The sequence below is a fragment of the Schistocerca americana genome, chromosome 1 (genome assembly GCF_021461395.2).
Source record: "Schistocerca americana isolate TAMUIC-IGC-003095 chromosome 1, iqSchAmer2.1, whole genome shotgun sequence".
Taxonomy (NCBI): Eukaryota; Metazoa; Arthropoda; class Insecta; order Orthoptera; family Acrididae; genus Schistocerca; species Schistocerca americana.
The window spans coordinates 139,909,623-139,924,775 of record NC_060119.1 but is presented as its reverse complement, the minus strand read 5'-3'; the positions used below and the strand labels follow the sequence as shown (position 1 = coordinate 139,924,775).

Genomic DNA, 15,153 nt, shown 5'->3' with positions numbered 1-15,153 from the left:
ATTTTTAATTCTGTTGACATTGTGCTTTCAGTGATCCGTATGCAGATGAGGATTACTCAGATGATGAAAGTAGGGATGAAGTTCTTAAACCAATGACAATTGATGTTGATTTGGATCTGTCTGCGTATTCCAATGCAAGGAGGTGACAATAAACATTCTTATGGTTTGTAACAGATATGTAAGATGAAACTGCTTATTTGAATCACAAAATTCCCATTTTACAGGTACTACGAACAGAAAAGAAATGCTGCCAAAAAGCAACAGAAAACCATTGAGTCTCATAGCAAGGCCCTGAAGTCTGCTGAGAGGAAAACAAAACAAACTCTTAAGGAAGTTCAAGCAATGGTAAACATCAGTAAAGCACGAAAAGTGTATTGGTTTGAAAAATTCCACTGGTTTATTAGCTCCGAGAACTATTTGGGTAAGTGACGTAGAGGGAATATTACAATAAGAGAAATTCCAGGCCAGAAACAATAAAGAAAAATGAGGAAAGACAACACTTACTTGTAGGTGACTGATGTTCATCATGCAGATACACTTAAGGTAGAAAATCTGTAACATTCTTGTAATATCTTAAATGACAAAAAAGCATCAAAATTAGTGTGTAACATACATCTTCAGTATTTTTCCAAGACTTACTTTAGTACTGTAATTGTTTTGGGTGGTACTGTTTGACTGCAGTTCTTATAAAGTACAGGATGAGTCGCTAACTATTGTCACCAAGAATAACTCTGAAAGTATGATAGGAACTGAAAAGTTGTGGGACAAAAGTTGCATGGGACAATGGGGGCCACAATATGATGTTGGTTTTTTGTTGGTAGGTGGGGTCACTTCAGAGATATGAAGGTCAACTTTGTTTTTTTAAACGAGGTGCTATAGTTTGGTACTTATTTTCTGATAACAGCTATCGAGATGAACCCAATGATGTGTCTTGGAAGGTCATCGAAGGTCACAAAGGGGGTATGAATGTCCATGTACAGAAATTGTTCGAAGTGATGACCATTGGTATGAATGCAGTGCTGCAATCTTCTTATTATGGATTGAGTGGTATTCCTTATCACATCGGCACTTATCAAAGCACATGCTCTGACAATTGTCTCTCGCATATCTTCAGGTGTAGTTGGAACGTCTTTATAAACAATGTCTTTTATGAATCCCCACTAGAAAAATTCCAGAGGCATCAAGTCTGGCGAACGAGCCGGCCACGACAAATCTCCTCCATGTCCAATCCAACGATTTGGGAATTGTCTTTGCAATCATTTCTAGTCATCAGTGAAAAAGGTGCTGGACACCCATTGTGTTGATACCACATTCTGTTCCTTGTTCCTAAAGGTATTTCTTCCAATGACAGATCTAATGTTTCTTGCAGTAATGTGGTGTACTTCCTACCATTAAGATTTCCTTCGATGAAATAGGGACCTATAATTCTATCCTCCAGAATCCCACACCATACATTCACCAACGACGGTTTTTGGTGTGCAACTTGCTGCAACCAACATGGATTTTCAGTTGCCCAATAATGCATGTTATGCAAATAAACATTTCCATGGTTCGTGAATGTAGCCTCGCCAGTAAATAAAATCAAATTAATAAATGTGTCACCCCTCTGAATCTGAAGTTGAGCCCATCAGCGGAATTCAGTGTGACACATACAATCCATACCAGTTAATAGTAGGTGGAGACTGATATGGTAAAGAATATATATGGGGTACAGAATATGAACAACACTACTCTGGCTCATGCCAGATTCCCTTGCGATTTGATGCGAACTAACTCAAGGATATTGAACCAAGTGGCAAGAGTACCAATTTCTGTTTCCTTGTTAGTAACTTTCCTTTGCCGGATGTGTTTCCAATGTGTTAAAGATCCAGTTGTTCTCAATTTATTGTACACATATTTTATGTGTAGGGTGAGTATGTTGAGGATATCTTTCAGCTTATGAGTTTCTAGCTCTCACTGAATTTCATTGGCATTCTCCATAAACGAGAAGCATGTCGACCTGCTCCTCGAAGGAATACATCATTCACATTCGCCTGATTCAACAATACTAGTCCTACTGTTCCTATTAGTGTTGTATTGCAAAACCGCCAAATGAAGTTTACATGTCAATGGCACATTAGATGGATATGCCGTATTCAGCAAATATTTACTATTCGCATGATATACAAGAGAGAATTGTCTGAGCATGTGCTTTGACAAGTGCCGATGTGATAAGGAGTACCACTCAATCCATGATAGGAAAATTGCAGCACTGCATCGATACCAATAGTCATCACTTCGAACACCTTCTGTAAATGGACATTCATGCCACCTTTTTGACCTTTGTTGACCTTGAAAGATCTTACTGCTACACATCATTGGACTCACCTCTATAGCTGCTATCAGAAAATTAAAAAAAAAAAAAAAAGTTGACCTTCATATCTCTGATGCGACCCCACCTAGCAACAAAAACCGTCATATTATAGCCCCCATTGTCCCATACAACATTTGTGCCACAAATTTTTCAGTTACTATGATACTTTCGGAGATGTCCTAGGTGGCAATAGTTAGTGACTCACCCTGTATAGCAACACCCTGAAGAACTAGATATAGTAAGAATGTGCTTCAGCCTCCTGGTTATCTGGTTATCCAGTTCTTGTGTTTGCTCATGCACACAGCATCTCTAATTGTGGTACTTTTTTGCTAATTTCTTCATAGCTTCTTGCTCCTGCAAGATATAATAAGAGAGTGCCAACTTAGATGTAGTTACACTGACAAGGCCATCTAGTAGTAATCTTAGTCAAATAAAGTGAAGCTCCTTCGCTGTTGCCACCAGAAAATTACATAAAAGACGGTGATTTATGGTTCCAGCAGAATCCTTTAAAACATCTATCTTGGCATAACCCACTAAACAAAAGAAAGGTCTTGCAACTGTGGGAGGAATAAAATCTCGAAGGTACTGGAGAGAGATGTACCCATTGTCACTGTGTGACAATTATGAGGAACTTTGGATGGACAGGGGAAACTGGAGGAGACTCATATATGAGGTCTGTTCAAAAAATACTGGAAAATTCGTAATTTCGTGCCAATGGAGTGTTGGAGTGAAATGCGGTTTGCATCCCTGCACACGCCTGTGTTTGATAAATAACTGCCAGAAGTTTCATTGTTGTATGTGTGTGAGTTATTGTTCAGTGCTGTATTGAGTAGGACGTTGCATTACACAGCAAATTTCGAGATGGCGGAGGTTGAGGAGCAACGCTTGTGCGTTAAATTTTGTGTGAAACTCAAAAAAACCTTTAAGAGACACACCAAATTATGCAGGGAGTTTATGGTGATGAGTGCTGAAGCCATACTTGTTGTAACAAATGGTTCACACAGTTTAAAAATGGCCAGATGGAAGTTAAAGATGATTCTCGTTCAGGATGCCCTTCGACATCTACTGCCAATGCTCATGTCTGCAACATCATCAAAACTGTGTGTACCAATTGAAGACTGACTGACTGAGAGATTGCAGATGAATGTAACTTTTCAGTTGGATCACGTCATGAAATCTTGACACAGCATCTTGAAATGCATCGTGTTGCCGCCAAGTTCATCCCATGGCTCATGAGTCAGAACCAGAAAGACCCTTGCCTCACATTCTGTGGAGAGCTTTTGGATCACGCAAATGAGAATGAGATGTTCCTTAAGAGAATCATAACTGGTGATGAGATGTGGGTCTACGCTTATGATGTTGAGACCAAGGTTCAATCTTTACAGTGGGTCGGGAAAGGTTCTCCAAGACTGGAAAATGCTCGTCAAGTCAGGTCAAATGTCAAGGCCATGCTGATAGTTTTCTTTCACTTTGAAAGATTAGTTCATCATGAATTAGTGCCACAGGGACAAACTGTTAAACGATGGTACTATCGGGATGTGTTTCAATGCCTGCAGGAAAATGGTCTAGAATGTGGTGAAACAATTCATTCCTCTTGCACCATGATAATACATCCATACATTCCTCCCTCTTGGTTCATGACTACTGCACAAAAATTGAAATCACTGTGCTGCCTCATCCTCCGTACTCTCCAGACCTGGCCCCAGTGAATTCTTTTTATGTCCAGAGTTAAAAATGCCATTGAAAGAGCAAAGATTTGCAATGATAGATGAGATAAAAGAAAATTGGCAGATGGCACTTTGCACAAACCGGCAAGAGGTGTACCAAGATTGCTTCCAGAAGAGGAAATAGTGTTGAGAGTGGTGTGTCAATTGTGGAGGAGAGTATTTTTAAAGAGACCATGCACAAGAAGTAAAAGGTAGCCATAGAAATATTTTGTGATCAAAGTTCCAGAATTTTTACAATAGACCTCATACATCATCTCCCAGTTTTCTGGGGGTGTAGACTGATGATAAACAACATAGTGGAAACGAGGGTTCTGCGAAGTATACGGACAGTTGTATTAGTTTTTCTGACATCTTCCACATCCTAGATAATTTCCACTCTTCGGATCTGTGAAACAGTGTACCTAATCTAAAAGAACTACTGTAGAGTACCATATGGATCTGCAGATCAGTTTATACACAAATCTTGCCTTGACACGGTATCAATACTGCCTAAAATCCTTCTAACTTCAGGTACACTTGATAGACCTTAAAATATCCTTAATGGTATCAAAGTTCCCAGTGGCTTTAATGCATATAAGCCAGTCCACACTGTAAATATGGTGCTCTGCACAATACCAGATAGCCCAACCCGAATTCACTGAAAAGCATATGGTTTCATGGGAAGGGCTACCTTTGACAGCATTTGAGTGATATTTTTAAAGGCCTGTGTGTTTTGTGTGCCAGGTGAGGTGGCTCAATGGTTAAGGCATTGGACATGCATTCAGGAGACTCAGAGTTCAAATCCTCCACCTGGCCATACGGTACACATTTTCTGTGGTTTCCTGAAACTGATTAAGGAAAATGTTGGGATGGTTCCTTTGGAAAGGCCACCACATTTTCCTTCACCAATTCAAGTTTTTGTTCTGTCACTAAAGACCTTTATCCCCTTTCCCCCCTCTGTGTGTGTGTGTGTGTGGGGGGGGGGGTTACATTTACTGTGGGGACTGTGCCAGAATGAAGTGTTACCTCGTGTGAACTGTGGGTGTACTTGGATAAAATTTCACCATCACTGTTAATCCTTATTAATGCTGACTTTCAGCCTTTTTTTTGTGAGTGATCTGAATGACTGTGCATTTCCTTTTCATTGCAAACATCTTGACTTTTGCATTTTCTTCTGTGCTAGTTGATGAGATGTTTTCTTCATCTGCTAAATGATCTAAACCATTTCTCCAGAAACATTCATTTATTGACTCTTATTTATAACCAGAAAATATTTCATAACAATTCTTGTTAATAGATGAACTCTGTAGTTCCCATGACATGATGCCGATTGTCACGGTACTTATTGCTCTGTGGCAAACAACGCATCTGCGAAGTGGGACACACTGCACAGTATAAATCAGCAGCTACAGCAAAGCTTGATAAAGCAGCTATCGTCATCCTGTCTTTCAGAAATGCTGCATCCATCTGCACAAGATTTTGTGCACAAATGAGATAAGATTCCCAAATAGTAGGCAAGTGTAAATTGACTATTTAAACTAAAGAATCATCATTTTTTTGTTACAATATACGTTGTGCAACATGTCAGTTTACCAGAGTGATAAGTTACACCGCAGTGTGTTGTGTGTTGTGTGTGTGTGTGTGTGTGTGTGTGTGTGTGTGTGTGTGTGTGTGTGTGTGAGAGAGAGAGAGAGAGAGAGAGAGAGAGAGAGATTGTTGGAAGCACCGCTGGAGTTAAAACATTGTCATTGCAACTACAGTCTCCTTTTTTGCCAATATTAGTGACTTGCCCTGGCTTTGCAAGGGTGGCACTAAGAAACAGTGGCCTGATGACGTGTAAAAATAATAATTGTTATTATTGTAAATTATATATACAAACCTTCCCTTTGAATCTAACTGTCTACCCGGAAAAATAGTTGAAAATCCCTACAGTTGTTCCTGAGGTTAGTCTTCACATAGACAAACAAAAGCAGCAGGGGACTTTAGCAAAGTGTATAGATACCATAATTGTACGCAGGTGAGTAGGATGGGTAAATAAACAATGACCATGTTTCTTCACCCACTGGACAATAGTATCTTCTTTTGAGAAGATTGCTGCTTCATTGTAGGATCGGAACAATACATCCACATTTCTTTGGCTGTTCTGATTCTGCACATTAAGTTTGACTCACTTTGAATTACTTGTTGTGCTCTTCAAAAGAAAGGATATACTTTTTCTCATGCTCTTTTTATGTACTTGAAACCATTGACATCTACCATACGATAGTTCAAAGATACTATGTATTTCACAGACTGCCTGCCCTAAGTCTTCACAGGTAACTTCTATTGTGATTATTGCGCCCTGTGCATATTTGTTTGAAAATTTTTTTGAAGTGGTTAATCTACATATATGTTATCCCTTGACCTAAAGATGCCTCACCAAGATCCAACAGTAGTTATCTTCAGCTTGAACACCTTCTTCAGCTTGAACACCTTCAGCTTGAACACCTTTAGTACAGATCCATTTCTTAGGTGAAGCAACACTTGGCGACAGGTGCCTATTGGCAAAAGTTAGTACCACCACCAGTTGAGGCATATTATTTAGATTCACGTAAATGCCTAATAACACCTGTTTAATGCAGCCAGTCATCACCACCTACTTTAATATTGTCGTAATACAAGCTGTTACTTGTGCCTCTACTCCCTTCCTGTTTCATTCATGGCGTCCCACTGATCTTTGACACCATTTTGATGGCTGCCTCTTTCTCCTTCACCTCTTCCTGTGCACAGTTGTCTAGGTATATGTTACTTTTTTACTTTTCAACCATTCCTAAAAAGCGGAATTTTGTGTGTATATCCCACAAAAAACTCCTTTATGTGGAAAGTACAGAAAGTGAGACATTTAGCTGTCACATTAGGAAAGATTTATTTGTTATAGCATTAACCTGCTCATAAAAATGTCATTGTCCTTTTGATTTTACAGTTGGAAAACTACTTATAAAGTTTATTTAATTACGACAAAAAGTTCTCTTTCTCAATCCTGTATGGCAGAAAACTCTGCACAAGCAGACAAAAAGAATAATTTGACTGAAAACTAAGATAATCCAGTTTCTTTTCTCTTTCTCTCTTATTTCAGTCATTGGAGGTCGTGATCCAAAGCAGAATGAACTGATTGTGAAACGTTATATGAGACAAGGTGACATATATGTTCATGCAGATGTGCAGGGAGCAAGTAGTATTGTTATCAAAAATCCATCTGGACAGCCAGTGCCCCCGAAAACCCTCAATGAGGCTGGCGTCATGGCAATGTGCTACAGGTAAGTGGACAGTCCTGTCATAGTTTATTTTGTTGTAATTTCAGAATAAGAATAGTAAATCAATACAGCTTGTCACACATTATGGATAATGTTGTAAAAATGAACATTTTATATGTCAAATAATAGTTGTAATGTTTTAAATATTTAATAAGGAAACATACACATTTATGATTTCTACTAGGGAAGCATTGACCCAGCAATCAAAAATGTGTAGCAATGTGACTGTCAGAATTGGAGAAAGAAATGTAGTTTTTTTTTCTTAATCTTCAAAATTGTTACTGTAGAAAATTGAGCCTTGATTGTATACATGATAAGAAAACTTAATATGAAGCTAGGGGACAAAAGTTGGTTGTTCAGTTCTGTGGAAAGCACAGTTGTTTGCCTACCAAAAGTATGGGAATAAATAAAATCTTGAAATAAAAAATAATTGTATGCAAACAGTTTCAGAGCCAGCGTAGCAGTTTTTCAATGCAGTACATGACAGAAAAGAAACTTAGGTAACAAGACAATGTTCATCCATTCACTACAGAAATTGTTCTACTCAAAAATTGTTCACCTTCGTTGGTTTTATACTGCAATAAGTGCTGGCAGATCTCCACACTTTTGTATTTGTTCTCTGCTGTGAACTCAGAACTAAAGATTCAATCATGAATCCATAGAAAACAGCATATTCACTTTGAACTTTATTGATTCATATGCACCATCTATCAAGCTTGTTGAATCTTCCTATTAGCATGGGATGTTGACGACCATCCTAGTACATTGTCATTTATAAAGTGACTTTTTAGTTTCTTTTTTCTTTTCCACTCATTCACAGTTCTGTGAAATAGAACAAAGTTCCTGTATTGTTTAAAGCTTTGAAAGCATTTGTCTTAATTTTTTAGTAACATAGGAATCAGTTTTTACCTTAAATTTATATTTCACTATAGACTTATACTAGGGTTATGATTTTCTCTCTCCGTTGTAATATTTTTTCATTTACTTATCTTCCTATGTTGTCTCAGGTAATTCTTCTAGGTCATTATTTATTTAAAATCAAAGATGATGTAACTTAGCAAACGAAAGCGTTGGTATGTTGATATACACACAAATAAACACAAACACACACACAAAATTCAAGCTTTCGCAACCAAGGGTTGCTTCATCAGGAAAGAGGAAAGGAGAGGGAAAGACAAAAGGATGTGGGTTTTAAGGAGAGGGTAAGGAGTCATTCCAATCCCGGGAACGGAAAGACTTACCTTAGAGGGAAAAAGGGACAGGTATACACTCGCGCGCACACACACATATCCATCCGCACATATACAGACACCGATGGATATGTGTGTGTGTGTGTGTGTGTGTGTGTGTGTGTGTGTGTGTGTGTGTGTGTGTGTGTGTGCGTGTGTGCGCGAGTGTATACCTGTCCCTTTTTCCCTCTAAGGTAAGTCTTTCCGCTCCCAGGATTGGAATGACTCCTTACCCTCTCCCTTAAAACCCACATCCTTTCGTCTTTCCCTCTCCTTTCCTCTTTCCTGATGAAACAACCTTTGGTTGCGAAAGCTTGAATTTTGTGTGTGTGTTTGTGTTTATTTGTGTGTCTGTCAACATACCAATGCTTTCATGTGGTAAGTTACATCATCTTTGATTTTAGATATATTTTCCCCACGTGGAATGTTTCCCTCTATTATATTCATTGTTTATTTATTTATTTATTTTGAATAATCCTTTTGGGGGGTACGATAAATCAGCGTTGTTTCTACTTTTGTTTTTAGCTGCAGTTGGGCTTTTATTATACTTACGCTTATGATGTGCTTAATATTTCTCCATTATATGTGATTGTATTTTGCTTTTAAGAGGGGGACGGGGGGCTCTTTGCCCACTTATATTGTTTTCAATGTAGCCTGGCAGTGACCTATTCTGTTTCTCTTATAGTAAACTTATGCACATTTGTTAGTATGCACTTATTGAGTGTATGGGGAGGTATTATTCGTAACATGATGTACCGTATCTGTTATATTCCTTTTGGTTTCAAATATGTGCTAAGATTCATCTACTTTGAGAAAGATTTTGACTCAGTTTATACAAAATTGGTGCTAATATACTAACAGTCCATGAAAAATAAGGTACGGATTCAACCTTTGTTAGTATAGTGAAGAACAAAATTGGTGCTAATATACTAACAGTCCATGAAAAATAAGGTACTGATTCAACCTTTGTTAGTATAGTGAAGAACATACACATCAGTGGTACATTACAACTTGTCTTATACTTAATCGGCTTAGTGAGACATTAGTAATCTAAAGACGACTGAGGCAAGAAGGTTTGGTATCACCAGAACTATTCTCAGTGGTCCTAGAGAAATTTTTGGATGCTTAAACTGGAAACAAGAATGTATAAACTCCCGTGCAGTGTCAGGGATCAGAGTGGACCCACAGTTATTCCTTGGATGTCATGGGACGTGACTAAAAGGAGTCTTCTGCATAGTCAAGCTCTTACATTGATGACTTGGCTGTTTTAGGACACCTGTCAGCCTTAGCTCACCTTGCAACTTTTCCCTCAACCTTGTTGGCTATTCTACTTATGGACCACTTTAGATGTCTGACCTCCATTTTTCTAAATATTACATAAGTGCAGGCTGTTCAGGGAAGGGCACTTTCTGGTACACAGTCTATCCGTTGTGTGCTGTGATCTTCTGCACTTACTACAAGAGTGGATTTATGTTCACACTCTGAATCCAATGCAGTTGCCAATCCATCATTGAGGGGTTGTCATGTACCATGATGATGGTAGCTCTCTGACAGTGCAGGTATCAAACTATTGAAGGAATTTGATGATGATGATTTTCGGTTGTGGGGTGTTCATCGACCTGGTTATCAGCACCCATACAAATTCCCAGTCTTGTCACTGTCCAGTCGTGCCATTTTCCCATGATAATGAAATGATGAGGACAACACAAACACCCAGTCCCCAGGATGAGAAAATCTCCAACCCGACTGGGAATTAAACTTGGTACCCCGTAATCGAAAGGCAGCAACACTAACCACTATAACACAAGCTGCAGAAGGAATAGGTGCCTGTCCAATCTGGGGCTCAGGCCAACAGCTATTATCCCAGGTACCCGTTGCCATGGTGGGGCATTGCCCACGGGGAGAGCGTTCAGTTGGAGTGGGGACATCAGGGGTGACAGTCCGCAATGAAATGGATTAAACTCACCCATACTAGTGGCCTTGCCAACATGCCCATCTCATTAGGCAGAAAGCAAGATTTTGATGCAGAAGCTTATAACCTGTGAAGTTCCACTGCACCTGAATTGTGATATTGACTAGCGAGGTAAATCCTGCTTGATAGCAGTGATTTCCTGTTATCCAGTTTTGCTCACCTTGTTATTTCTTCACAGTCCCTATATCTCATCATCAGACCTTTTCTTGAAATGCAGCACTTTCTGCTGGAAGGTAAGACTACAGTCCAACATCTAGATTTTCAAAATAAATATGGTGCTTCTCATAAACTAAGTGTCATATATTGTACTCTCATTTACAATGACCTGTGTAATGAAGTTGTTTCTTTATTCAAAGCATCACAAATACATTAATACAGATTATGCCCAAAACAGTCGTAGTTAAGTTACCAATTGAATATACAGATAGCAGTTTTTCTCTTGGCCCTGTAACATCATTGGAATTGCTATGACAATTTTTTGTCCATGGCTTGCATCATACCTCTAGGGCAGAGCCATCAATTTTACAATCAGCAGCCTGAGCATCTCTCTCCCTCTCCTCTTTTCCACCTCCCCTCCCTCCCTCCCCGCCCCCAACCTACCACCTAATGGAACATAAACCACATTGGTCACTTTGGAAGGCCAACTGTTTTCACTTTCAAAACAACTTTTGAAATCAGTCAAGAGAAGGACATTGGAGGAGTGGTATGAGATGATATTGACGCTATTATAAATACTGTGGCAGCAATGATATCATTTTGTTCGGGTCCTTCGCATTGAATACATGTGCCATGATGGTCTGAAGTAATACTGCAGCTATCAGAGAGCGTAAAAGGGCACTTCAGTCACACAAACATTATCCTTCTGCAGAGCATTTAACAGCATTGAAGATGTGGTTTCAATAGCTACAATGCCACAACGTAGGTGCACTCTGCTAGGTTGACACTACGACACCGACGACAGCGCCCTCTAGCCGTCGCTGTGCAGCTCTATGAGTGCCTCTCCAGATTCAGCCCATTTGATTCCAAGTAGACGACCAAGCAACATTGTTTCTATTTCATAGTTGGCGAGCCACTACAGATTTTGCTTTTGTAACTTGATGTACAGCTTTGCACCTATGTGCTCATCTCAGCCAAAGTTAAGTACAATTGATGTATTCAAATTATTGTGTGGTGATACAGTAAAACCACTTTTAATTGCAGTACCAAGTGTTCTACCTCACCTGCTCCTCCTAGCTTCCTACATTCGGCCTACCCTTCAGTTTTCAGGAGCAGACCCATGCGCCGCCTCCAGGCGGGATGCAAAACAAGAAACTTTGAGGGAATGCACAGATTTTAATAAAGAAAAGGAAGCAGAAGAGTGAGAAGAGTACATACCATCTTTGAGAGTGCTCACCCCATCATCTCAAATATGGACTAAACTCTGCTGCATTTTGTCCACATTAGCTTCTGACACATCCCTCATTGGCAACATCTGTTCTTTTCCCACGGTCATTGGTAAATGTTTTACAGTACACTTCACCAAAGTATCTGCATTCAGTAACTGCCATACTAATTTCCTGAGGCACACACACCTCGTGGAGTGAAACTACTTATCGTTCTACGTACAAGGCCCTGAATCTTGCAGTGTTCCATTAAGTGAATGGGAATTTCACAACACTTCAGCAGAGTACCACAAGACTGCCCCTGGTCTCTGTAAAATCCGTAATCAAATGCTTAAACACCTTAACAAGAACAGCATACAACACATCCTTTGGTTTTTCAATCTCATTTGGCAGGAAGGGGAGTCCTCCTCCTCCTCCCTCCCCCCCCCACCCCCACCCCCCCCCCACCCCATGCCCAATGGTAGGAGTGTATTATTATTCTTACCAGAAACCAGGAGAAAACACACATATTGATTAATTGTAAACTGTGTAAATTATTTGAGAGAATGGTTAACAGATGACTTTATTGGGGCCTGGAAGCCAGAGGATATTATTGAAATTTCAACATGGCTTTCAGGCATTTCGATGCAACTCAAACCCGTTAATTCATCTAGGATCTGCAATATGCAATGCTTTTGCACATCGTCATCATCTGATTGCCATGTTCTTTGATCTGTAAAAGGTGTACGATAACACTTGACGCCAATACATTTTGTCTATTCTGCGCAAGTAGGGCTTCCAGTGCTGCTTACCGATTTTTATCCAGAATTTCCCATCTCCCTATGACTGTTTTGGGTCCAGATAGGTTCAGCCCTCAGCAGCCAATGCATACAGGAAATTGGGGTCTCTCGGGGCTCAGTTTTGAGTGCTACCTTCTATGCCCTCACTATGATTTGGTATCGTAACTGTAGTGGGATCCACAGTTTCACTATCACTACATGTGGGCAATCTTTGCCTGTTATGGCCCTACATTGTTGTGCACTGCAGAATGTCAACTTCAGGGGGCCGTACAAAAAGCAAATAACTGGGTCCTGAATCAAGAATATCAGTTTTCTCCCACTAAGACTCGCATCATGCACTTTTGTAGACTGAGGATTCTGCACTCACACCCAAAACTTTATCTCTGTAACAAGTTTGGGTCACTTATTTGACAATAAGTTAACATGAATACCACAGATACGCCAGCTCAAGACTTCTTGCGCGAGGAAATTTAATGCCCTCAGATTTCTCAGCAGCACCTTCTGGGCACAGACCACACAGATATTCAGTGATTCTACAAAGCTTTGATTTTATCCTGCCTAGGCTAAGGATTTGTCACTTATGTGTCAGCAGCACTATCAGTATTGAGCTTGTGCTCTACAGTGGTGAGTGGTCAGCAACTGGAAATTTCCATGTTAGTTCTGTATACAGCCTACTGGTGGAAGCTTGTACCCCACCACTGGGGGTCAAATACCAGCAACTCTTGACGAACTACGTGGTCACAGTCTGTCACGGGTTTACCCATGTGTTGTTACACGATTCTGTTTCACAACCAATTGCTCAGACTGTTCATAAATCTCCCAGAAATTGTTAGACCAGCTGGGATATGGTTGAAACTCTGTACAAGGGCCTCCAACTGCCCACTTCTTCCTGTGTTCATGGAGTTCCCTTTAAGTACCTTCCCCCTCCCTCTCTCCCCCCTACCCAGTCCAATAATTCAGTTGGACCGCTTCTGTAGCACTAAGAAAAATGCTGATCCCACTATTATCAGACACATGTTCTGTTCAGTTCTCCATGACTACCCATATTCCACATGCGTCTACATAGGCGGATCAGTGACATAGTTGGTTATGCATTTGCACACACGAGGGGCACGAACACTGCAGAGTTGGTGACCTTATCACAGCCTTTCCAGTACATTAATCTCACCGCAAACATATTCCTGGTTTGTAGCGACTCCATGAGCTGCTTACAGGGTATATCTCAGTGCTACCCCATAAATGTTTTGGTTTCTGACATCCAAGACTTCTTAGTTGACCTCCACAGCTCTGGTATGGCAGAAACATTCATCTGGACACTGAGCCACTTGAGTATTCTGAGTAATGAACTTTCTGACAAATTTAGCTAAAGAAGCAACCACAGGAAACAAACATGAACATGGAGTGCAGTGTGCAGACCTATGATTTCAACTGTGGCATCAAATTTGAAAACCTCGGATACTGAATGGTAGGCTACACAAACCTTATCAAGCTGAGAGCTATTAAATGGACCAAGAAGGCCTTCTCTCCAGGTCTGTTAGGAAGATGCCAGCGTACCGTGCTGTATGCGTATCGGCCACTCTAGACATACCCACGAGTTTCTTGTGCGTCAAGAGGAGTCCAGTTAATGCATCTGTGGTGATCAACTCATGACAGCCCATCTTCTTACAGAGAGCACCCAGCTGGCTTACCTTAGACAAGTCACCAACCAGTCTACCTCCCCACCCAGATACTTGCAGACAGTGAGACAGCAGCTAACAAAGTCATATGTTTCTTGAGGGAAAGTGGATTTACCAATAAAATTTAATGCCTCTCAATATTCAATATCGGGGGTGGATGTGGAGGGACATCTGTCTTTCCTGCATGTGTCCTGAGCGGCCTCTAACTACGTCCTACCCATGCACTGTCATGCATCCTAAAATTTTTCTGTACTTATTTTATTTATCTCACTGTTTGAAGACTGTACAGATTAGAGAACTAATTAGCTTATGTTCCCCATCCACTTTTAGTAGTACGGACTTTAGTGACCTTCCTTGGGGTGTCCTCGCAACGACCGGCTTCAATTTTTAGCTGTCTGGGTTTTATCTCACTTTTAACCATCTGACTTCAGCAACTGTCAAGCTAATTTTTAATCATGGCAATATGGTCACCAGCCCTGGAGCTGTCAGTTCTCCTTTTCTTGTTCCACACAATTTCATGTGCAATGAGAGACTGACAACAAAGATGTTTAATCCCTTTAAATCCATATCATCATTATTATCTGAAAGATATCATATTAGTGATGTTGTAACTTTCTTTGCACACTTTGTGGTTCTTTAGTGGATACAGGAGTGAGAAACAGATCCAGTTCATTGACAGAGAATGCAAATATTAATTTAATCTACATCTAATATCAAATTGTGAAAGTAATAACTAACTTTGTTTGCTTTAGTTGTAACGTCA

At 40.1% G+C, this 15,153-nt stretch overlaps 1 protein-coding gene across 1 annotated transcript in view; it reads left to right on the top strand.

Annotated features, from left to right (window-relative positions):
• Positions 1 to 15,153, top strand: part of LOC124550949 (nuclear export mediator factor NEMF) — a 78,794-nt gene that overhangs the window by 43,580 nt on the left and 20,061 nt on the right. Inside the window, exons 8-10 of the mRNA XM_047125764.1 lie at positions 32 to 142; positions 225 to 421; positions 7,175 to 7,355. Of these exons, the coding sequence (XP_046981720.1) occupies positions 32 to 142; positions 225 to 421; positions 7,175 to 7,355 (489 nt within the window). The remainder of the gene's footprint in view (positions 1 to 31; positions 143 to 224; positions 422 to 7,174; positions 7,356 to 15,153) is intronic.